Source organism: Girardinichthys multiradiatus, chromosome 5 (genome assembly GCF_021462225.1).
Source record: "Girardinichthys multiradiatus isolate DD_20200921_A chromosome 5, DD_fGirMul_XY1, whole genome shotgun sequence".
In the NCBI taxonomy this organism is placed as follows: domain Eukaryota; kingdom Metazoa; phylum Chordata; class Actinopteri; order Cyprinodontiformes; family Goodeidae; genus Girardinichthys; species Girardinichthys multiradiatus.
The window spans coordinates 10,833,894-10,859,284 of NC_061798.1; the positions used below are offsets into that span (position 1 = coordinate 10,833,894).

A 25,391-nucleotide genomic window follows, 5' to 3' on the forward strand; every position below is an offset into this window, starting at 1 on the left:
TGTGATTGTAACCGGGCAAAATGTGAAAAAGTTCAAGGAGTATAAATACTTTTTAAAGGCACTGAGATACTAAGATACCATTTAGTTGTTGGAAGTGATTCAAACACACATAAAGACAGACATACACACATCCATACACAATTTAATCTCTAAAATATGAAAGTGATAAACATTATCTCACACACAAGTAAGAAAGAGAGATGATGTGATCAATTTTAGGACAATGATGGATTGTTAGGAAAAGTTATAGTGAAATGTAGGAACTGAAAATTATAAGAGGGAAAATCAGCACTGTGTGCAACAGATGTCTGTTTGGATGGGTGTCAGTGCCTTTAGCAGATGTATGTTATCAATAAAATGATATATCATATTTAGTTTGTAAAGCAATGAGGATAAATGGCTAAAGATAATGAAAACAGGGCTTGATAAGTCAATGTGAAAGTCAAAAGGTCAAGTTTACAGTAAAGGTTTACAGTCCTACTCTGCACTTTTGTGGATGTGTGTCAGAGCATTTACAAACTTCCCTCGAGGGCCAGTTAAAGTCAGCTGATCGCTGCTGTCTTAACAATGAAAGTAGGCATGTTGTTAGGTTATCAAAGGTACGCCCAACAGATTTGTTTATGCAACCCCAAATTAGCACCCTCTGAGCCACTGGGAGCTTTGGCATTTAGTTTTTTCCTCATTCCAAATGCACACTTACCCTACATGATGTGTTTCAATAGATCGCCACAGTGGGCAACTCTCAGATATGTGATGCTGAATTGCTTTGTTCCTTTTATATTACTTGATCCCCCTACCAGGCCTGAAGCAACAAAATCCTCACACATTACCAAACAGACTGTGAAAAATCTTGAGGGAACATTGTTTTAGTGCAAAAACATTAAAACAGTAAATAAATGGCAAGTGGTCAGAAAAGGTTTGTGTGTGGACTGCACCTGTATACTTAAAGATCACCTTTGGCTTACTTCCATGGATGCTTAAACCGTTTTAAGCCTTGGTTCTGCACAGTGGACCAGCCAGTTCTGGCCAAAACCTCTCTTTGCACATCTGATAAGCAGGATCTCTTTCAGCCCAATTGCAGAAGACGCATTACTTTATAATGTGCTGAATCTGTGAGTCAAAGGTCATTTGGATCTCTCCCCTAAATGTTTCTGTTACTGCAAAGCCGACTGCCTGCTTAAAACTTTCCTTTAATTTAAAGTGATTTTTGAATTAACGCAGTTTTCTTTTGTGTCCGTTTCCATCACAAACGATGCTGCTACACAGCACAGCAATCCACAGTCGCTCCTCCTTCCTTCGCAGATTAGACGCAAAATGATAAAAATCACCTACCTGTGCACTGGGCTGTCCTGTGCCATCCGTGCACACAAACTGCACAAAATCCTTAAGTGGGTCCTGGTGATGGTATCGTATGGTAGGATGGGTGAAGTATGGGCTGGACTGCTGGATGATAGAGGAGGAAGGGAAGTGCAGGGCTGAAGCTGAGGCACGAGGGCTCCCTGAAAAGGGACATATAAAGCAATACAGAGAAATGAGGGTAAAGAGAAAAGTAAGGAGAGGATACTAAATTGAGTTCAATTTTTATCATTATAAACAAAACATAGACAATAGACAAGATTCTCAACAAATTAGGTACTATATTACATTAGCATGCAGTATTGGCAGGAGTTAAGACTTGCATTTGTCCTAACTTGAGATGCACTGATCATAACTTTTTGGATCATTTCTTATTTTTGTAAATCTTCACATTTTAAACTGTCTTTAGCATCTTATTTAAGCACTGAGAGACCTTAGCCTCCATTTCTATGCTTTAAGTCTTGCTCTCTCTCACTGTCTCGCAGCCTAAATGAAATGCATAAATGTTTTAACATCTTGTTGAATATGTGGTGGACATTTAAATTGCTATATACAGCTTCTGTGTTTGCTCTGAGGTCATTTATAAACAAATAACTGAACCTTAAATGGCTAATTCTCTTCTCTGATGCTTCTTCACTCAATGATATCAACATAAAACAGGGTTGTGAGTACACCCTGTTAAATTATCCTCTGTCTTGTGCTCCATCTTCATTTCTCTCGCTCTATCACCCACACAAACAAAACACCAGGGTATACCGGAGCCTCACACACACTGGGTTTTTCCACTTTTGCTTTATTGCTTGTCAGTGATGTGCAATCCATCAGGAGCTCATCCTTGTTGTGTGGTTCTGCCCAGTAGGTTGAAGCTTGGGAGAGAATCTTCCCTCTGCCCCCAGCCAACCACAAAACACATCCCACAAACATTAGTCAGCCAGTCAGCCAACCAACCACAAGCACACACACACACACACACACACACACACACATACAAAATCAAACAAAAACTAGGTTTCACTCTTTGTTTCCTCTGCTGTGATTCAGTGCTTTAGCAACTGGCTCAGCTAACTAGAGACACAAGCTGGTAGGTTAGGGGAAGCTTGGTGAACCCTTGTGTGTATTACTCCAGAAAAGTTCACCCTTGCTTGTGTTGCTGATATTTCCATCGTCCTGCTTGTGGCTTGGAACACATTTAGGTTTTGATTTTCTTTTGTATGTGTGTACCTTATCATGTGTTTGTCCTGGTTTCCAGTTGTTTAGTTTATTTAATTTTTTACGTATATTAGTGTATGTGTATGTAATTTCTGTCATGATAGCTGACTTTCCAAGCTGGTTTAATGAGGCATCAGTCGATTTGGCAGCTGTATGCCATTCTGAAGCCAAAATCCAGGTGTAAACTATCCAGTCCGAACCCCAGTACAGCCACTCTTACAGGACATCCACAGGAACAACTAACCGCTTCAACACTTCCAGAGCATGCCATGAAGCCTGGTAAAACCTTTTCCCTTTCTACTCTGCCTACACCCATCTCTCTTCATTCCTCCCTGCCATCATCCTCCAGTATGTTTGTGGAACCAAGGCCTTGGGGGACATTCCATTTGGATGGCAGCCATTTTTGCACAGAAAGTCATCCATTAAAGTGTAAATTCACACATACATGCAAGTTTATATCGAAGCGTAGGTGCGCAAATGCACTGAGGCACAATCTGTGAACACTGTGTCATTGCAGTCTAACCATTTCATAAAAAGCTCCTGGCAAACAGTTCTCTAACAGTTTGAATGTATGAGGTTAGCTAAAGAATAAAGGAAGCTGAGATATTCCCTTAACACTTTGTGCACGTCTCAACTAAATATTCAACTTAGTGTTTTGGATTCTTAAGGGAGACCTGAGACTGCTCTGTGCAGATAAACAGCATGGCTTAATTGTGCATATCCTGACAAGAATACATTTTAAAAATACTCTTTAGGGAGCTCCAGAAGGAAACCAATTCGGTTTAACATGGTGGCCAATGCGTTTAAATGACCTTTACATGGCAGCTCTGGCTTGGCTGTAGACCAGTCTATCCCTCTGAGAGACAAATGTGGGGGGGTTACTGAGAGAAGAGGACACATTTATTTCTTTGAAAACTGAGACCATTCTATAGGGACTGTTTGGCAAACTGGAGATGCTGGAGGGAATTCTATTAGAGATTCACTGTTTGCTATCCTTTCAGACCGAGAAGCTATTTACAGGACAACTTACCCTAACTACCAAAGTAATATTTTGCCAACTTTTGTGAACACGTCTTCAACTGCAGTCTTGAACAATGGAGCTCTTGGAGCTTGCATACTGTAACTGCAGACAAACCGGGAAATTGGCTGGTGACTGTAATTGGCTGATTTTCAGCTTGATCAGCTTTGACTGATGACTCACCAGTTTGATATTTAAAAATCTGATCTGGTTCCATTCAGTGAAATCAATTATTGTAAGTGCTACAATGTCATTACCAATAATACATTTTGGCATGGAAGTCATTGCTGTAGAGGCAAGACTTAAAAAAGTTAGCTACAGGATCAGTGTGGTGTATTAAAATAAAGTCAGTGGAAGCACAGTAGCCGTAGAATGGAAACTCAGATATGGTGGCTGTTTATTCAGGCTGCAATAAGAGAGAGCTAGAGTTGGCTGGCAATGGTCATTTTGCTACTTTGCCATTTTTCTTGAAATCCTAGAGTCACATTTTCTAGAGAATACACATGGATACAGATGTTTATAGTTGGTGATGCTAAACATGCTAGTTGTGTTAATCCAGGGTTCCTACAAATCCTCCATTTAAAATGTGTGTATTTTTTATGACTCCAAAGACTAGAATCTTCTGGCAGTTTTTCAACGTTATGGTTATTTTTGGGGAAAACATTTACAATGACAATGCTTTTATAGTTGACAGATTTTATTATCTGTATGTTTCACACAAGGATCAAAGCAAAGCTCAATTTGCCTTTCAGTTCAGCAGTATAGCAAAGGGCTATTTTTACTGCTTATTTGGTATCTATACTAACTTAGGTTATCTTTTCAGGACCAATACCACCTAGAATTGTCAGACCCAGTTTAAAAATTAAAATGTCAGGTTGTCTGTAATCCCCAAATGCAGTAAAAAAGTGAAAACAAATCCTAGAAGTAAAGACATTCAAGATTTTCCAGATTTTTCACTGCTTAAAATGTCAACAACAAAAAAAGATTGACCTCTCGGGGCAGAGAGACTTCAAAATCCCATTAGTTCTTAAAAATAAATTAGTATTGGTTAAAATCAGTTTTGGGAGGTCAAAGCTTAGAAATAAGCCACAAATATCCGATTGGTGATTCTCTATTAGTAACTATCCCTGCTGCTTCATTCTACCAAGTTGTAATTCTTGGACAGTTGAAAAAAGTAAAACTACACTAGAGTCGGCTGTCTGATTGTAAAAAAGAGAAAAACCTGTGCACTGTACAAGTTAGACCTTGTTGTCTCGTGTTTATAATCAAGAATGTTCCTGTTTCCACTTGAGTGTCTTATAGCTCCATATGGTGAAGTGTTCACATCCATTCAAAGTCATTCCTTCAAACTTCAGAGTGAAAAGCTTTGTCTGTTTAAATGCATTAGCTGACCTTGACAGACATTAAAACAAATCCATAGAGCAGTAAGATGAGAAGAAAATCATTCACAGAGGCACGGGTGCAGCACTAGTACCATGCAATGATAATATTAAAAACACAAGCACAAAGATGGTGGTAATAATGGATGAATGGAGAAAGCCTGAAAGAGAGAGAGAGGAATTTATGCCAAGCCATGATGATAGCAGTAACACTGAACAGGTGAAACTCCACAGGCATGTTGTTTCTCTGCAGTTTAAACTGTAGGACTGGAAAGTTTTCTTTTTTGTTTTTTCACATACCATAAGCTCAGGATTCACATTTTCAGGTACGCAATTGAGGACTTTATTTTGTTTGAGTTTCAGCATTTAAATGTGGCAATCTAGGATCTAGTTTAAAGCTCCCTTTCCTTCTCTCTCTTTTTCAGATTTTTAAGGGGGGGTGTTGGGGTTGCTGGGTTCATGGCAGGGCTCTCACCTGGTCTCACTCCTGCCAGCACAGGCAGCGGGTGGTGTGTGAACGCCATGCGGGGGGACCTCGTCTGGGAAGTCAGGGCGTTGAAATCAAACTTCCCCGGCTTCTTAAGTGAACCAGGCGAGGACAGTCCTGACGGAAAAAAAAAATGGGATCAAAAATAAAATTGGGGTAGAAGGGAGAAAAAAAAAAGAGAGGTTGTTTTAATTAACAAAATGTTGCTTTTTTTGTTAGCTACACTTAAAAAAATAAATCTGAATTTCATGGAAGGGGACTTTACACTCATAATTTTGATTGGTTTTCCTCCAGGGCTAGACCACTGACTCCTGTCAGTATAATCAAGGGCATAGTTAGGGTGTTTTAAAGTAAGGCTCTGTGAAGTTATCAGTAATAGTTCCCTTACCTGTAGTAGAAAGTCATATCACAGTGAGTTTGTAGAAAACTGAAGAAGTTGGAAAAAAAAAAAAGAAATCCTTGGAGCAGAGGAAAGCCAACAGCAAATCTTGTTTTAGCTCAATTGAACCTTTTTAACAATTTTATTGCCCACTATATTAATGAATAATAAACATCTACATTGTAAAGTTGGTTGCCTTTTCTCAGCCAAATGATTTTTGTGTTGGCGGAGGTTGACTAAGTTGCTGCACAAGTGACAGCCTTACTCCAGTCACTTCACTCTTGGTGGACCAAGAGCGACCCGCTCGAAGCTGATCAGGCAGATTAATACAGCTAGCATCTCCTGCCAACATAATTTAGGATATTAATGTGGACGCTGTTCAGCTAAGAAAACAATAACATACTCAATGATGTCTTGTGATAGTGTAGATATTTAATATTTGTTAGTACAGCGTTGTGTCCAAAAGATAAAAGTTTTCAGTTTAACTTGCTTTAAATTGCTAAATTTGGCTAAATCAGGAGCCCCCATCTGCCCAGCTGTTAGCCTCCCACCGCTCTGTGGATTAACTGTGATATGACATCTTTTGATTAAGATAAGGGAACTATTGAAAACTACTGATAACTACTTCACAGAACTTCACTCCAAACTATCTCTTAATGCCAATCAAGACTACAGGTAACCAGACAACATCAACATATTACAAGACCCAACTCCTGAAAGTTAATATTGGGTTCGTTCATTGTTGTACAAATAAGAGAGACTGAAGGATACCATATAGTCTTATAAAATGGCCAGGGTAAAAATATTTTACCAATAACCCCAAACCATATCTTCAAAGGAAAAAAGAAAGAAAGAAATATTTATATCCAAACTGAATATATTCTGTTTTTCAATGCCAAGGAACACCTGTGTCTTCAATAATCTCAACTCTCCCGCCTTATGTTTTCCAAAACCATTTCTCTCTCTCTTCCAGATGCCAATATTAGGGTTTCTCTGTCTATGAGCACAGTTGCAATGCAGCCACAGGGAACTAGCAGTGGTCTGGCTTCAGCGACGCTCACAGACTGGCTGCACGAGAAGACAGCTTCATTCAGAAATAGCACGCAGTGTACAGTATGGACACAGCAGCTGGTGAGTGTGAAAGACAAGCAGACGGACAGAGAGAGGAGACAGAGGGAGAGAGGCGAGAAGAATGTGGGAGACATGAAAATATGTGAAGGAGCAAAAGAGCAAAGCAGAACCTGTGAAAAATGCAGCAGTGTCTTTCTTCCTTCGTTGCATTGCTCTGACAACATGTATGAAATTGGAATGTCATAAGATGTTAAATATGGTTATTATCTCTTGCGCACACGCACTCACACACATCTGAGCACATTGTAAAGACTGCTACGTGTGACTGATGCAACAGAAGACATATTTCTTTTGTTCTAATCTTCCAAATGAGTGTGTGGTGTGATTCTGATTTGTTCTTAAACTTTTTTGGACTTTTGTTTTGTAGTCTATTTTTGTGGCCCCTCCGCGTCATACAAGGCATTAAATATGATTTCTACTCAGTTCTCCAGCTGGAGACGTGTGAAAGTCTATGGGAGTGTGGAGGCGTGTAAAACCTTCCCTCCCTGTGTGAAAGAGTTAAGTCTCAAGCAGGTGGGAGTGAATTTGTGTGAACCATTTATGTCTTTAGCAGATATTTATTCCCCCCCACATCCCTCCTCACCCCACATTAGCACAAGTCTGGGGGCGTATTGTACTGTCAGAGAGATTCCAAGCATGAAAACAACCCCAATCCCACTTCTGACACCAGCAGTTAGCAATGATTGCTATGACACTGTCACACTTGAGGGAGAAAGGTGGAAATACAAGCAGTCTGCAGAGACTGAGAGACGTTGGAGAAGAGAGCTGGGAAAAAACTAAGAAGGACAGAAATTAAGAAGAGAAAAACTTAAGGAATAAACCATAGTGGTTTTGCTTGAGTACTGATGGCCATTTTTTAAGTTAATAAAAAGAAAACGGTTCACTAACGTTCTCTAACAAACCTCTGAGCCCTTCACAGAACACCTGAATTTATACTAAGATTAAATCACAGACTTCATATACTAATCAGGTGATGACTAAAGTTGATTTCTAGATTTGATTAAGCCGTATCAGAGTAAAGGGGTCTGGATATTAAGACACACCACACTTTTCAGGTTTGTATTTGTAAATATTTTTGAACCCGTTTGTATTCATTTCAAATTCTAAAATACTTTATTCATCCCAAAAGGAAATTAAATGTTGTTGTAGCTCATATTATACAGGATTCTTCAGAGTTTCCTTCCACTTCATTACAAATCTCATAAAATATGTTGAAAAGACGTGGTTGGAAAGTGACAAAATAGAAGGCAAAGCCGAAAAATGACTGACATTTGCATATGGGAACTTATGAAAGTATCAGGGAATGTTGTAGACAATGTTTCTTCACAGACGGTGCAGTGGTCTAATCGGGAATTGTGTTTGTGTGCCAAATTTGCACTGTTTCCTCTTCTGGCACGCCTTACTGTTTCACTGGCAACTAATCAAGCATTCCCATGTTGACCCTTATGTCTCTTTGGACTAACAGACCTACCACCAGATGCGCCTCTGAAGAACACACAGGCACAGACACGGTTTAAAAAGACGGCATAATTATTGAAATAAGTGCAGGAAAGTTGGGGAATTCACTCTCCAGTGATTGAAAGCACATATACACATTACTGGAAGTCCAGCTGTGTGCATCTTCGTATGCAACATTTACCTTAAAGGCAGGCTATCGCTGTAAAAGTCTCTGGTGTCTCAGGACAAATTCACAATCATTTGGAATTAATATGAAATCATGGTTGCTTTGGTAGTCTCCTCTAACCTCCCCCCACCCCTTTTCGCCCCTGTGGAGCAGCTGTCTCCAGCATCCTCATGGATCCCAAGGCTACAAACACACGGAAACACCATCTGGGACTGCGCTTCAGCTGTGTCTCTTGGTATGTGTGTGTGTGTGTGTGTGTGTGTGTGTGTGTATGTGTGCTGTATGATATGTGCAGAAATCTATATTAAATCAAACTGTTGTGTGACTTATTTGTACTAAGGCATTTTCATGAACCCGTGTGTGTGCATTTGGGGATTCTACTGGTTTATAAGGATACCAGGGGGAGTGATGGGTGGCACACTGAGACATTATGGAGCACTTGCAGGGTCCTTTTATTTGTTTCTTTGTGCGAGTGGGCTTGTTGGTTTAGATGCCCCCACCTGTACAGGAAACCCCATGTGAAAATTGCCACTGACAGGTGGGATTGCTTAGGACAATCAGAGAGGTGGCACACGATTAATCCCACATTGGTTGCCCTTTACTTTTTTTTGCTCTACCTAAACATAAATACAGTTTTTTGTTTCTAGGTTTAACTTGGTAACTCCCAAAGCTTTTTGGCTTAACACATTTTCACTTGAATTTTGCATATTGATTAAAGTCTTCAGAATGTAAAGACATTATTTGAGTTGACACTATTCATCAAAATGTATGCAAGACTTTTATTTGTGCAGGTATTTGTAAAGAAATCAGATGATATAAAAAGAAAGAGGTAGGAAAAGGATGAAGGGTGAGGCTGTGCAGGAACCTCCTTTGTTGGTCTGATGATCAGCCTCTTAATTACATTTACAGCTAAGTGGGACAGAAGCTGAGGAGCAGCTGCTGAGGCTCAAGTGAGAGTAGACAGTGGCAAAACCTATCCAAGACTCTTGGCTCCTCTGCTTCACACTAATTAACCCTTCTTTCTCATCAACTTTCAAAAGTTAAGAAAACCAGAGTCATATTCTCTGCCAGCTATCCCTGCAATTCCCTCTTGCACTTCCCACTTTCCCCATTTGCTTGCCTAATTTTTGGCTTTTCTCTCCAACCTCTCCTCCTCTGACATGTTTTCTCTCTCAGCAGGGCCCTTCCCACTGTACACCTTTTTCAATTAGACAGAAGGGAGGCAGGGATGAAGAGCCAAAGCAAGAGCTAGGGAGCTGGAAGATGGCTTTTACACCTCAGATCCTCAGGAACATCTTTAAAAATGGATTTGAGGGAGAGAAGCACAGAGCGATGGAGGCAGAGCAGCCACCTAAACACCTGCAGGGGCAGGGAGCTCGATGAGCAAGTGTGCTGCATCGTGTGAGCGCGGCGCGTAACGAGGCTGGGAAAGCTCTGAGTTGCTGTGTGTTTGGGGGACTCCTATTTACATACGCGCAGACTGTCATTGTATGTGTGCGCGTAAATGTGTGGGGTCTGCAAGTGCATATATGTGAGAGTCAAACCGAATACAGCAAGTAAGCATTTAGTGTCAGCGTATGTGTCATGTCAGTGTGAGCAAGATGACCTCAAAAGGTTTCGCAAGAAGAACAGACAGTTATGAGGGATAAAGCCCCTACTTGTAGGCTCATGAACCACACCAGTAAAGCTTGGTTATGGGGCATTGTTGCTCCTAAAGAGCCTGAGTTTTTTCACATTACAAACACAAGCTTTAATGTATTTTATTGGGATTGCACGTAGTGTATAAGCAGTGTATAATTGTTAGGTGAAAGGAAATGTTTTTTACAAATAAAAATCTGATTAGAGATATGAGATATGAGAGCATCTGTGAATACATTTAGAAGTCTAGTCATAGAATTAGGTCTTGACTTTGACTAGGCTGTTCTAACTCACAAATAAGCTTTGACCTAAAATCAATCAATTGTTGCTCTGGGTGTATGTTTATGGTTGTTGTCCTGCAACAACTCTGACCAGCTTCCCTGCAGAAGAAAAGGCGTTTCCGATACCATGCTTAAATATGTTCATCATTTTCTTTCTCACGTATCATCAAAATACAAAGCATTGAATGCTGTGCTTGCAAGGTGAAAAAAAATGGGAAGATGTTGGAGGTAAATTAATACTTTTGCTGGGCAATGTATATCTGCTTAAGAAATAATCACAAATGAAAATATTACATTTTATGTCCTCTTGGCTTGCCATCTTTGTCCTTAGTGTTAAACAAATGCAAACGAACATACAATATCTTTATCTAGAAAATATGCACATAAATTACCCACTGTATGTATTGCAAATATATAGAAACACGTATAAACATACACATATACACAGGAATAATTGTGCTTCATAAAGTCTGATAGATAGTAAATAGATATGAGTGTAATCAATGTTGTTCTAACCATGGTAAGGAAACTGCACGCCATCGTTTTCATGTTTTATCTTCCTCTCCTGCACACTCGCCAAATGGTGCTGCACTGAAAGTGAAGAAGGGTATTGTTAACAATGAGATAGGGGAAGAGTGAGAGAGAGAGGAGAAAGAGAGAGAAAAGGAGAGAAGGGGAGAGAGAGGAGGGAGACTTTGTGTGTGATCATGGTAGTAGGATGATATGTAAAACATTAAGATCAACTGTATGCATGGGTATGCATGGGTGTGGCTGTAAGGTGAAGAAATGTGCACCCTGGAAGAGAACTGGGCGTGAGGAGGTAGGTTGTTACTGCCTGTAGGGTGGGGTGGGCGAGTCATAGTCACAGGAGTGGGAACAGGGTAATGTGTCTACAGCCTAAAAAAGTGGGGATTTGCAAAACCGTTTTGCATTAAAATAACAATATATTCTAAAAGCCCAGAGCTACTGTGTGAAAAAACGTTTAGAAATCTGCATTTTAATTTTTTTTCTGAAGTTTTTATGAGTGTTACAGTGAAATTCTAACTATAAGCGATCTCATTCTACACTCTGGTCCTACATGTTTAAATAGTTGTTGCTGCTTCAAAGTGTTATAAATAGATACTAGAGTTCAACAATTGTGACAAATTACTGATGAATTACTTTGGAGCATGGTCTTAAATGAATTTTCACATTTTAAACTGGACTGCACGGTGGCGCAGTTGGTAGCACTGTTGCCTTGCAGCAAGAAGGTCCTGGGTTCGATTCCCAGCCTGGGGTCTTTCTGCATGGAGTTTGCATGTTCTCCCTGTGCATGCGTGGGTTCTCACTGGGTACTCTGGCTTCCTCCCACAGTCCAAAGACATGCTAGTTAGGTTAATTGGTAACTCTAAATTTCCCTTAGGTGTATGAATGAGGGTGTGTGTGGTTGTTTGTGTGTTGCCCTGCGATGGACTGGCGACCTGTCCAGGGTGAACCCTGCCTCTCGCCCATAGACTGCTGGAGATAGGCACCAGTTCCCCCGTGACCCACTATGGAATAAGCGGTAGAAAATGACTGACTACTTTGGAGCATTTCTTTTTCTTCAAACTGAATGATTGCTTAGGAAAGGTGATTTGGGTGGGTGAGGGGATGCTTTCAGAAGGACTATGTGAATCATTAAAGTGAAGCAGGCTGATTGGTTTAGGAAGTGTGGATGATCTTTTTAGGCTTTGGTGGTTGGGTGGCAGTCAGACAAGAGGGTGCAAGAGTTTCTTTATGCTCAGGTAGTGGGTGACAGGAGTGGGGTGGGATGGAGTGGATACCTGCATCCATGTCATTAGGCCACGCACTGGACTGGGAAGAGCTGGCAGCAGGTGAACGTCCAGGATAAAAAACATCATCTGTGGGGCTCTCCATCTCACTGTCATCTAAGGACTTCCTCTTGGTGGAGCTGAAGAAAACAGGAGAACATTTTAAGGAGAAAGGAGGATGGAAAACAAAAAGAGAACAGGAAAATGTGTGTTTTTTTTCTAAAGTTGTCATGTAAGTGTTTGTTAGATTATGAGTTACAAGAAAATCACATAGACAAATTTCAGGCCGTTTGAGGAACCACTACTAATAGCAGATCAGCCAAAATAGAAGAAAAAAAAAACAAAAAACGGCAGTAAATGTGTAGGGAAAGGGTAGAAAAAAGAAGAACCCGAGGGGCTTTCTGTGTCTCAGAATTGTAGATCTTTTAGGTTTTTATAACTACCTCCGTGGAAGATTTGCGTACAACTCCACCTCAGACCTAAAGTGACAGCAGATGATAGAAGTAAGAAGACAGAAAGAGAAAGACAGAAAAGAAGAATAAAGCAGAGGAGCAATCACATTCATAAAGAGGAAAGTAGATAACAGAAACACACACAAACATATATAGAGACTGGAAACATCCCTAAGTGCTTTGGATTCATTACAAGCTGTGCTGATAAAAACTCTTTCTTGACAGTAAATAACTGTCTTCTACATTAGAATAGCTGCACAGTAAAAAGTTACTGCCTGTAGCATAGACTGAGATGGATTTATACAGCTGGCAGGTTTTCAAAACACATCTGAACGAGATTCATTTTCAAAGCAGAAAATGTGGGGAGTAGTTAAAATGATGTGATAGTTTTACCTTAGACATTTTAGTGCTGATTATGCCATTATTATCTGCCAAAGAAAAATCCTAGATTAAATCTTGACTGCTAACTGCTGTGTGGAGGAGGTACAATTGAAAACAGAGAAAGTGCGATTGAAGCGTTTGTTTGAAATGTCACCAGAAGATGTTATCAGAAAATACTGATTATACTGATTATTGCTCTTTTGCCAGAGGAAATCTTAGCAACACTGCAGGCAAATAATGAGGTTCTTTCCAAGCATCCCTCTAGTTTGCTTGTAGTGACAAAACTTGCATGTTTTATCTCCTACTCACAGCAGCAGCTGTACCTCTAGAAGAGGCATAAGATTTTCATGGTATGATAAGATTAAGTAAAAATACCACAGTTTCACTGTATCACAGTGTTTACACATTAAGCATAAAAATATATAACCTTACCAAACTGTTTTTTCTTTAAACCTAAAAGCAACACTTAAACCTACTGATGCTACAATAATCTAAAAACTTGATTCTTTGTCATTTAACGTGTTCTGTCACCCAGCTGAACAGCAGTGTGGAACAACAGGTAGGGGAGGGACTGCGCTGCATTTTTCTATCCTTTACACAACCAGAGAGAAAACACTCTCTCTTGCATCTCATTAAATGGACTCTAAGGTGTAGGAACAGTATCATGGAGAATTTTCAGATCATAACGTTTTAAACCTTAATACACTTTGATAAGGTAACTGACCCATGTTTACTCTGCACTGTGCAACATACACCACTAACACACAATGCTGCCATTGTGTGTGTGGGTACAGTGTCATGCGTGCTTACCTGGTGGAAGGAGGGGAGGTGAGTGAGCGCCGTCCCAGAGCCACCTGGTTAATGTTGTAGTAGCTGGGACTGCTATCCAGCTCAGCCAGTGAGAAGTTAGGCCCCGACGCCGTGGCTACAGGGGCTAAGAGGGAGGAAATGAGAGGAAAGAAGCGGAGAAGAGAAGATCGGTTTTTTTTTCTCTCAAAATAATAAACCAGCTAATTAAACTTTGACCAAAAGACAGAAAACAAATTAACATTGCTGATTGTATTAAACTCTTTCAATGGAAAAACATTATCTTGGTACAGTTCGAGATTACAATCAGAGACTATAAAATATACTGTAGGTCAATCATACTTTAGTTGCTAATGTAATTCTTCTGTTTTGCCTTTAAATAAGGTAAATAACTCACTCTGTGACACTCTGACTAGCTCTGCCACATTCCACACTCCTGAGGTGACGAAGCAGTCCTGGAAACTCAGGTGTCCTGAAAAAAAAGATCATGGTCTTACCTTACACTGTCTTTGAGAAGGCTACTATCTGTAACCCAGTTGATCAACATCTGTGAAGGCTTGTTTGCTAACAGAATCCACAACTGGTCTATATTAAGGCAGACAGTCATGCTAGAATCAACTGTGCGAGGTCAATTTAGGAGTGCTTGGACATGGAAATGTATGTGAAGGTACCTACCATTGGGTGGTGGTTTGATGTCTGTGTCTCCCTGTTGGCTGGAGCTGTCTGATTGTCCAGATTCTACATGGCAACAGACACAGAAAGAGAAGAGACAAAGGCAGTTCAGCATGTGGTTTACATGCTTAAAAAGACCTAAAACACATTGAGTGCCTCGCTGATACCAGATATTTAATATTTAAGGTGTGAGAGAGAATAGGAAAAAACCTGCAGTATGTGCTGGAGTACGTTATACATCTAGTAGATTTATATCTGCGAATTCACACAAATCGATAGGGTGTGTGTGTGTGTGTGTATTCTTGTATCTAAGAATGTGCTCTCCTGCTGGTCCTGTCTCTGCACAATCAAGGTGCAATGATTTACAGTGTGCTGCCATGGCATTTAGTATCTAACCACGTAATCGTATCACTCATCCTAATCCTGTTTAATACCTTCTTGCTTGTAGGGATTTGGTCTACATAAACAGAGCACCTTACACACATATATATGAACATGTGCACACAAACGTGCAGCCTCTCTCTCAATCTGTTTCTCCTTTAGTTTCTGCCTCATACTTTAACACATGCTTTAATCCTTGTATGAACGCACACGTGCATACTTACACACAGAGATACAGTGAAAAGCTTTTCAATGTAAGACGTGTGAATTGGAAACACGTGTGAACAATAAGAGTAAACTTATATAAGGGCGTGATCAGTTGAAAAACAATGGAGAAAGTACCAGAGCCTGTGGAAAAGTTGTCTGAAGATAAATATGGTAATGTTTATAGACATGTAACACAGGCTATAGTGTTGCACACATGATCATATGCTTCTTATCGAAAACACTGAGTAAATGAGACTGACTGGACTAGTGAGGTGTATGAAACTGAAGCTAATGGCTATCCATTCAGGCCTTGCTAGGCTCCAGCTAGCTAGCAAGCAAGCTAAAGGAGGTGTTTATCTGCAGGCTGTAGGTGATAACAGAGCAGAGAGATTCCTGCCAGGAGCACTTGCCTTGCAGCCACACTAAGCCACAGATTACCGGGCAGAAACAATAACAGACCTGTCTTGCTGCCTACAACACACTGTTTATCCTCAGAGAGGGAGAGGGAGGGAAAAAAGAGGGCTAGACTGAGACAGACAAGAGGAATAATGAAAGAAAGAATGAACAAATGAAGGAGAGCTCCTCTTGCAGAAACTCTCACTCCTCTGTGTCTCTCTCACAGGCTGGGTGTAATCCTGGCAGCCATCTTAGAGCTTGGCAGCCATCTTAGCATTGGCGGCAGTGCAGCATTCCAGCTAACTGACAGCACTCGCTCCAAACATACGTGGCTGTGCCCCCGCCGCGCACGCACCCAGTCACATTTAAACACACACTCATACGTGGACAAACACTGAGGTAGGCTCTTGGAGTAAACATATATGATGGCCAATGAAAGCTGTTGAGAAAACAACCTGACTTCAGTGGACCCTTTACCGTTGTGTAGTATTTCACTCAAGGACTCTAAATTACTGTAAACACTCTTTCTCACACCACAAATGCATTGGTGATATTCAGCCTTTCTCACAGTGTGTCTGCTGTTAGCAGCAAAAATGCTGCCATGCAGACAGCAAGACATGGTGGATCTGATGCTTCAAAAACACGTCTGTCAGCAGGGAATCGTGGTAACTTCTGTGAAGTTTGACATGATGAGGTTTTAGGAAATGACTACATTAAATGTTTACACTATATGATCAGGTTTTTAGTTTCACTGCAATTATGGACCATGACTGAAGAAAAATCAGATTTTCCTAACATTTATAGACTATGTGAGACAAAAGATTGGTCACTGTAGCACTATTTAAATACAACACATTCCTTCTCTGTGCAATGATTTTAAATGTGGCAACTTTCTCCACAAACATAACAGGTGAATGAAGCTGTAGCTGCCACTCTGGACAGGTCAACAGTCAATCTCAGTACTCAACCAACTATGCATGGTCACAATCATAAAGGGCAACGTCCTCCAGCAGCTTTAGACGTGTGTCAAAAAAGCGTCCCTACTATCTTCTGCTACACAACACACACCAGGGGCATCTGGTTGTCTGCCAATGCTTCGAGGCACGATGCCCAGCAATCCTATATCGAACTTGTTCAATTGAGAAGCGTTGATAAAACTAGTCAGAGCTCAAGTCCAGAATTTGTTCTGTCTGAGTGGGCTTCATCACCATGCGTGACAAAGGTACCAACTGGCACCCTGTAATTGACGAGTGGCTCCACAACACTCCTGGTGTGCGTTACCCTTAGTTTTAGAGATATAGGAACCCCAGGTATGAAGGTGTGTGCCATATGCTTAAACCTTTTTATCTATGTTGGAGACTTTTATTTTGGTGAAAAAAGAAATGCGTTTGCTGCAGGCAAAGATTGCTGGATAAACATTGAAGAAGGCATTTCTGGGACCTGCTAGAAAAAACCAAACTTGGAAGCACTGTGGGAATATACATTGGCAATTAGTTGAATGTTTATCATCATCATGAAAAAGTGTATCAAAATAAGAAATAGTCATGCTGTGGTAGTAACAAACCTTTATAATAGTTTTTGCAAATCAAAAAACTGATAGTATGATTAGGAAGATTAACTTTACGCGATCATGAATAAATGCTGTGTTTGCATTTTAAAATATGATTGAGCACAATTATTGTGTGCTGTTTAGCAGTACAGTCACATTACTGGATGTAAGTGGTGTAGTGGAGTAGCCTCTTAGATTTAGAAGAATTTATTTTCTGGCTTCAAAAATAGATTTCTATCCAAATGATAAATAGTGATTATTGCCTTTTTGTCACCACTAGAGGAGAAAGAATCAGAACATTTTAAGTCTATTTTTTCCATCCCTACTGTCCATCAAAACTGGACAAGGACACTAAAACTGTTGTCCTACTGGACGTTTTGCATTAACATTGATCTAAAGGGCTATTTCAATGTCAATGTGGTAAACCTCGGCATTCATTGTAGGCAAGTTGTAATGAACTCCAACAGGTGTGAAACGATTCCTCGAAAGATTTCAGTACCTCCAATAAAAATATTTTTAAATTTCTGTTCAACTGTTCAGCGCACTGAGTTCTGGCCGGGTGGGTAAATGTGTTGCACAACGCTCTCACTTCCGCTAATGATAGCCTACGCTGCTGATACCTGGAGGCCAAGTGCGGTTATCAGCTATGGATGGAGACAGAGAGGGGTAAAAAGAAATGCAGAGAAAACGACAGAAAAAAGTGTCATAAATGTGGGATCACTTTAAACTTAACAGGAAAGAAAACCCAGTGCAGTGCATGGACTGTGAAACTGAATTAGCATTCTGTAATGACACGTCCTCGATGCTGCAACACCTGAGCAGGAAACATCCGCTGCAGCAGCGGACCCCCCCACACCAGCAACATAGAAGCATGTTTATTATCAACTCTCACCTTAAAAGCTCAGCAAGACGTACTTTACTGACGAAACACTTCCGTAAACAACAGATGTCTGCAGAACGAGACCCTCTCATGTGCGAGGAAACTGAAAGTGAGGTTTGGTATATAAAAAGCAGTCTTTATTGTCCCTGAACTTAAATGTGCTGTTTACCTTTTTGATAACTGGTAATGTAACTGTTTTTTATTTGTCTATTTTTGAACTAAAAAGCAGTAAGAGTGAAACTCTTTGTCTAACATTGTAACTACACTACACAGGTTCTACTTCATGTAGATAACATTATGCTTTTTGATGTTACAAAATCTCTTTAAGAATCCAGAAGGCAATATGTCACTATGGAGGCTGCTAGCACTGTGTTCATATTCAGTCAACCAGAAAGGGACGAGCTTTTCACATGCCGCTGCAGCAGCATCCTTGCTACAAATGTTTAAGTGTACATTAAAGACATGCTACATTATTACTTTTTATGCAATAAAATGTAATTTTAAAAAAAGGAATCAAATTCTTTGTTTGGTTGAATGTATTTCTATGATTCACGAAATAAGCTTAAGTAGTTAAATGAAAAATCTGCAGAAAGTGCCAATTTACTATGTGATTACTGTATTATTCATCTGAATAATCGATAGAAAACTGGGTTGCTAAGATAATTGCTACCTGCAGCCCTGAACTCTAATTTGCTCTACTGTTGCAAAGGTGTGAAAGCAGAAACTCAAGATAAGAGGCGGTCAGTGGTAGAGGAAAAGGTATACCGTACCTGTTCTCAAAATCACACGTCAGTCTTCACAGGTCAAACATGGTTTCTCACAGTACACAAGAAAAAGACAGCGTGACACATGGTTTCTTTTCCGTTCTTTTTTGGTTTTGTTTAGGCAGCTTCTTCTGTCCAGCAAAGTTTACAAAGCTCCTCTGAGTTTGTTGGATTCTGGAGTTTTCAACAATTGTGACTTGACACTTCACAGACAAGTCAGCCAACTAACACAGCGCTCACAGCACATCACTACATCACTCACTAGAACAAGTCTCACTGTTGAGTGTGGCAGTGCATCATATAGCTGCATAGAGAGGTGAGGAGGACATGGTGAAAGAGGAAGTAAGACAGAGGTGTGGTTACTGGTTATCACTGCTCTGCAAGCTACCACAGCAGTCACAGCCCCCACGTCCTTACCCCCACCCAGCCTCTGAAGCGCACATCCAGCCCCTTATCTTCTCACCGCAGCCCCCTAAAGAGACCCCAATCAGAGTTCTGCAGCCCCCTTTCCTCAGATGCCCCACTGCGTTTACCGCCAACAAACACATTTTTAACCTCAAATCTTTTAGCCAACTGTGCAGCCCCTTCAAATTAGTGAATTAAAAAAGAACAGTACACAAAGATAAAACCAACGCATGACCCAGAGATGTATAGAAGAAAGAGGCTGGGCTCATTTTGTGATGGCTAACACTGTTTTATTATGATCTTTAAAAAAATCATGGTTGTTTAATGATTTGCACACATCTGTTTTTACTACTCAGATCAATAAGGGAAACACAGCCAATACATAGTTGATTGGACATTATAACAAGAAGTATTATACTTTATACTTTATAGGTTCAGTTTACTGTAACCTAATCTGTGTCTCTTGGACTACGACAGTGTATGCCAGTAGGCTCCCAGTAATCTTACCAGGTTACTGGGAGCCTACTGGCATCACAGAAAATAACTAAATCTCCTCAATCCACTTTCCAACCACTCAGTAAAGGTTAAAAAACAACTTATTCTTTAAGGTAACTGGACTGTTCCAAATCAATTTTATATTCAGTTTATTTATAGGGCGCTAATGTACCGCAAATGCCAATTCAAGACGCTTTACTAAAATTAAGGAGCAGTCCAGCACAGAACCTGGACTTTCTCTTTCAACCACACCTAAATAGCTACAAGAAGCAAATACAACCTGAAAGCAAACATGTCTGCTCTTAGCACATTTTGATGTCCTTTTGGAGAAAACAGTATGTTAATTCAAGTTAAATTACGTAATTAAATGTAAAAGAATTGTCTGATTCCTTTTTATTTCAGCTATCAGCTTTGCAGACATCAGCTTGAACACTTTCAGCTTGAAGAAACAGAAGTTCAGACAGGAGAGTTCACAAGTAGTAAAACTGGGGCAATAACTAAAGAGGATGTCTGGAACCCAACCAACTATTTTAACACCACTGTCACTTTTACATTATACAGCTGATTACATAGAGCTATTTACATTCATTCACTTATTTCTACATCCTACATTTTTAGAATTGTGAAAACTGGTAGGGACTGGCTGAAAAAAAAGATAACACATCCCAATAAAAAAATGAAAAGCTTTTTGAGGAGGTTGTGTTATTTGTGTGCAGTTCAACTGTAATAACTCTTCATGGCAGCAGCTAAGCGATGACTGCTGTCATGGATTGGTGATTACAGTATTTCTCCACAGGCTCCAGGGCAAGTCCCACGACCCCACCGCAATCAACATAACCCCACTCATCATGGCCGTGACATACATTACTGGGCCTCACACTGCCCTCTCCTTTCCATCCATCAGTGCAGCTTAATGCTCGCAGTTTAACTGGCATTCAGGACTTTTTCTGTGGCTGTCCTTTTTACGTGTCCTACGTTCTCCACACCACAATTGTCATACATGTTCATCTGTCAAAAGCACAACAGTGGAGATAGTAGTTTTCAAGTCTCACTACAGTTCTTATAGCACAACTCATCTCTTCCATCTCTTACTGACACTGCAACTCAACGATATTAGCTCACCAGCCTGTCAACACTCAGCCCACCTAACCCAAACATTAGGTTAGGAATGAACCCGGTTACTTGTTGGATTCTGCTGTTGACCAACAGGTGGTAGGGGTAAGTCTGGGTTGCCTGTCTGTCATGCTGCAGGATGAGGAGACCAAAGCAACAGAAGGTCAACTAAAATAAGACTGGATCAAAACAAATTCCACTCTCACTCAAAACAACCATTCCAACCATAAAAAACTGAAAAAAATGTAAGCGACCTCAACAGTACAATGCAATCTTGATTATAAATAAAGAAAAATGTCAACTCTGTCACACAGATTTGTAAACAACACTGCTCACTGCAAGTCTTTGCAGTATAGCCATGCGCTCACTCAACATACACATATACTATTAAGTCCATTATGTAGTATTTGCAGTCACATCAGAGTAGTATGCATCCATATGTGTTCGCCTGCATGTGTGTAACACCACATTGTGTTGATTCCCCTCCTTGCTGGAACAAATGTCAACTCTACAACTCCCCCTCCTCCCCCTCTCCTCTGCTCTCCTCCCCAAAACACAGGATAACACAGTACAGCCTCCCAGTTGGGTTTCGCTTAAGAGGTTTATCGGTATGTTGCTAAACATTCTGACCTTTTTTTAATCCTTAATGCGCTTAAAATGTTTCAAACCCTCCTAATCCCCCTGGCTATCCCACACAGATGTTCACTCAGCTCTTTTATTGGATGTTATTTTATTCTCTGTTATTTATATATTTAGAAACAGCTATATATTTCCATGCTATCTTTTTAAATTATTTATGTGCATGTGTCATATCAGAGTATACTTCTTCTTCGCCACATAGCGCCACGTAGTGAACATCCAAGCCATCTGTTGCCAGAGAGGGTTGTACAGTTGGAGCAAATGTAAACAAAGAAGGTTGACAAAAAGATCAGAGTTTTAGGGTGATTTGTTGGCCTTTGTAAACACGATACTGAACAAGAAACTGTGGACTCTGAAGCGTTTTCCTTGAGTACGTTTTTTTCTTATGGAAGATAGTTCATACAGAGTTGGTGCTGCTGCTGCCAGGAGTAAAACCTTATATGTTTGAGCCAGAAAATGACTGATGATCCAAGACCCATAATGGATGGGTAACATGGGTGCAGAGGCTAAAACAAGCATTGATCAGAACAATAACCATCTTCAGAAATTAAGCTAGAGCGAATAAACTGATATTCCATTTTGATTATTTTCCCTTGATTGATTTCCATGCATGGTTACACATTGTATGCTGCTGCAGCAGCCAAAATTACAGGACAGAGGACTTCATTTTGTGACTTGTGCAGAACTGAATTGGGTGTCGCCCTCCCCACAGCGCACATCGCTCTTCATGTTGTAATTAATATGGTAACTTGGACCAGTCATTTTGGGTGTTAGATGGTTCTAGTTGACCAGCTGTGAGTCGGTATGCCGATCGTTCCTGGCAGTGGTGATGGATGCTCTGGTCGTTTTTCAGGTCCTCCCAGCATATATTGTTGGTACTTGAAAATGAAATATAGCCATTTCACTACACCATGCTGCTCCTCCTCTTCCATTATCCTAAAACCTGGCGATATTCTAAATCTATGGATCAGGAGCTTTTCTGCAGTGGAATACAACTAAATCCCACTAACGGACAAATGTGATTTTAAATGTAAAAACACAGATATTTGTGCTTCATGAGCATTAGCCTTACGTATCAATGCTTCTTTCTGTAGAATAATGTCTGCTACGACATCTCTGAGTCACGTGTGCACAATACACAACTTGGTTTGTTGTAAGGGGAAATTTTATCTAGGTACATCATGATTTACAAGAAAAAATAGCAAAACAAGTTGAAAAATTAGCTTTTATTGAGAGTGAAATATATATTCCGTAAATTGGATTGACTTCTAGTGTTAGGCCCGGTTTACATGACAACAATCCATTGAAAATGGGATTTCTTTTTTTTCATTTCTGTTAACACAGCTACACAGCAATGTTTTAATTACAATCTCCACGCCACTAGTATGTGGTATGATCTCTGAAATCCAATAACACGAGCAAAGAAAACGGATAAGAAAATGGGCACATCGTTGGAGAACCTCAAAAGAGTCACCAGCACAAGTAAGTACTCTGCAATCTGCCTTCATTATTGCTGATATCTTCGTTTTCTGGGGGTTTTAAACTGTTCAGTCGTTAGCTCTTAGTTGTGCGCATTCACTTCTACTGATTTCAGTCATAGTGCACATGAGCCAGGGCTTCCCCATAAGAAAGTCTCCATAATTCCTGTCTACAGAACAATGGAGACCAGGACGTTTTCGAACCATTACACTCTGGAACCCCCACTCAAATTGTGCCATTTTCAAAGAAAACTTTGTCATGTAAACGAATGGTAGAAAAGCGACTAAACCTTGCCATTTTCACCAGAATTTGGCCAGCTTGTGTAATGAATGAAAATAAAAAGCTGAGCATGACTAGAAAAACATTATCTTCACATGAGCATAAAAGTACAAATATACTTTAATAAATTAAGGATCAATAGACAGAGCAATATACCAGCAACAGACATACAAAGATAAAATCATCAGTGATTCAGCTTTCAGCAAGTGTTAGCAGTCCTGTAGGTCTCTCACTCACTATAAACCAGACAAATTTCAGCATAAAAAATGTCAAAGCATTGCATGGATATGCTACAGGCAGCTAAGAGGAGCGAATGGTGTAGTCCTGGAAATAGCCACCAGAGTTTTTTTTCAAATAAAGGATTGCTGTAAACTCTTAAAATGGAAACAGCAAGAAACATAAATAAATAAAGATTTTACCAAGGTGTAAACTAGGGATCTCCTGCACAAAGGCAGAGTGTTATAGAACTCCAAGACACCAAAATGCCATGTCCACCTATCGTGTCGTGTGCCACATATGTATATATGAATGTATGTGTGTGTGTGTGTGTGTGTGTGTGTGTGCTTCCCTGCATCACAGTGCCACCGTGCCAGGCTGGCAGGCTGTGTGGTGAGGTGGCAGAGAAGGGCTCTGTATGTGTGTGTATTTATATTTTTGTGTGAGCCTGTGTGTGTGTGTGTGTGTGTGTGTGTGTGTGCTTGTGTGTGGAGCAGGTGTGCCTGGCCGCCCTGCACAGCTTGCTACCCATCTGTGCTCCCGTCTGTGTGCCGCCTGCGCCCACGCGCTGCCAACAGCACGGCACTACGGCAAGAAGGCCCTGGAGAGAGGGATACTGAGTTACGAGGGGAGGGATGGAAAGAAGGATGGAGAGATGGGGAAGAACGAAGGGAGGAGAGGGATGTACCCAGTGAGAGGAGGGGTTTAGGGGAGGGAAATTACACAGCAGGGAATTATTTGTACAATTAGAAAAGAGGTGAAAAAAAGTCAGCAGGTTATGGATTTGGAGAGTGTGTATAAACTTGCAGGGAATGGATGGAGCTGATGATAGACTGGAGGTTTGGGGGGAAAATGTGTCTGGCCAGAAGCTCCGTAGTTACCACGCATACCACCCCTCACACTTACAGCCCCAAACCCCCCCCCAACCCCCACCCCCACCTCCCCAAACCTCTCTCCATTACCCTCTTTACCTCAACTACTCAATTATGAGAGTACCACAAGGTATTGTGTAATGTATCTTTATAGCAGTGTTGGGACTGGCAGCACAAACCTCCAAAAATGAGTCAAACTGAAAGCAAACAAAGTAAAGCTGTGTAGCCAGTGCCAGCATCGCCCAAAAAGCTTCAATTCTATGGACTTATCTACTAATAATCTGGAAGAATCTTTAAAACTCTAAATATATTTCAGACATCTACTTGATATAAACAACAAAAAAAGACTGGTAGGAGAAAAACAAGCAAAAAAAAACAAAACTGAAAAGAAGTAATTTAACGTGACTATCGGTGGTATTTCATCAGTTAAATGAAGAGTCAAACTATCTACAATGATCCCAATGTTTTGACGTCCATGTTTGGTTTGATGTTCACATTTAATTCTTCAATCTCACCAAAGCATCTATGTTTAGTTAATGTTACCAAAAGGGTCAGTTTTTCAATGTGCAAAACTAAAGCTACATCAGTCAAGTTTCTTTTATAGAGTTAAAAGTGACTCATAGATTGAGCATTCACACACATGCCATGACCTGCTTCTCCAAGTCAGAGCATATGAAACAAAGCTTTGGAATAAACATCACTCCGAGTACTCCGAGTGCTGGAAGATTGTCCTTTTATTTTTGGTTACCATTTTCTTTCACCAAATTCAAAAACAATCAACACAAATTAAAGAAATACAAAAAACATCCTGTGGACAAATATATTTAGGTAGAACGGCAACACATTACATAAATGCCATTGCACAAAATACTGGAAATAGTAAGAAATTAAAAAATAAAAAATATGATTAAACTTGAAAAATGTGTTTGGTTACATTGTTCTTTCCCTTGCAAAAGTTCTTAAAGTACTCTGCATGACTACTAATATGTCAATATCTATGAGACGTTTTCCTTTGGAGTTTTGAAAAGATATCAAATTTGCTGCTTCAAGTCCTGAAGGACCTCAAGGGTTCAAGGAGTTGAGAAACACACACACACACACACACACACACA

The 25,391-nt window shown here is 40.3% G+C and overlaps 1 protein-coding gene across 11 annotated transcripts in view; it reads right to left on the reverse strand.

The window, feature by feature from the left end:
• LOC124868834 (nuclear factor 1 X-type-like) overlaps nt 1–25,391 on the reverse strand; it is a 128,931-nt gene that overhangs the window by 11,832 nt on the left and 91,708 nt on the right. For 8 of the 11 annotated variants that reach the window (XM_047366451.1, XM_047366449.1, XM_047366454.1 and 5 more), the window contains 8 exons: nt 14,608–14,670; nt 14,330–14,404; nt 13,936–14,059; nt 12,736–12,771; nt 12,305–12,432; nt 11,019–11,093; nt 5,438–5,566; nt 1,333–1,499 (listed from right to left, as the gene is read on the reverse strand). In XM_047366451.1, the coding sequence (XP_047222407.1) occupies nt 1,333–1,499; nt 5,438–5,566; nt 11,019–11,093; nt 12,305–12,432; nt 12,736–12,771; nt 13,936–14,059; nt 14,330–14,404; nt 14,608–14,670 (797 nt within the window). The remainder of the gene's footprint in view (nt 1–1,332; nt 1,500–5,437; nt 5,567–11,018; nt 11,094–12,304; nt 12,433–12,735; nt 12,772–13,935; nt 14,060–14,329; nt 14,405–14,607; nt 14,671–25,391) is intronic. The other 3 variants (XM_047366450.1, XM_047366458.1, XM_047366455.1) reach the window with 2 other exon arrangements.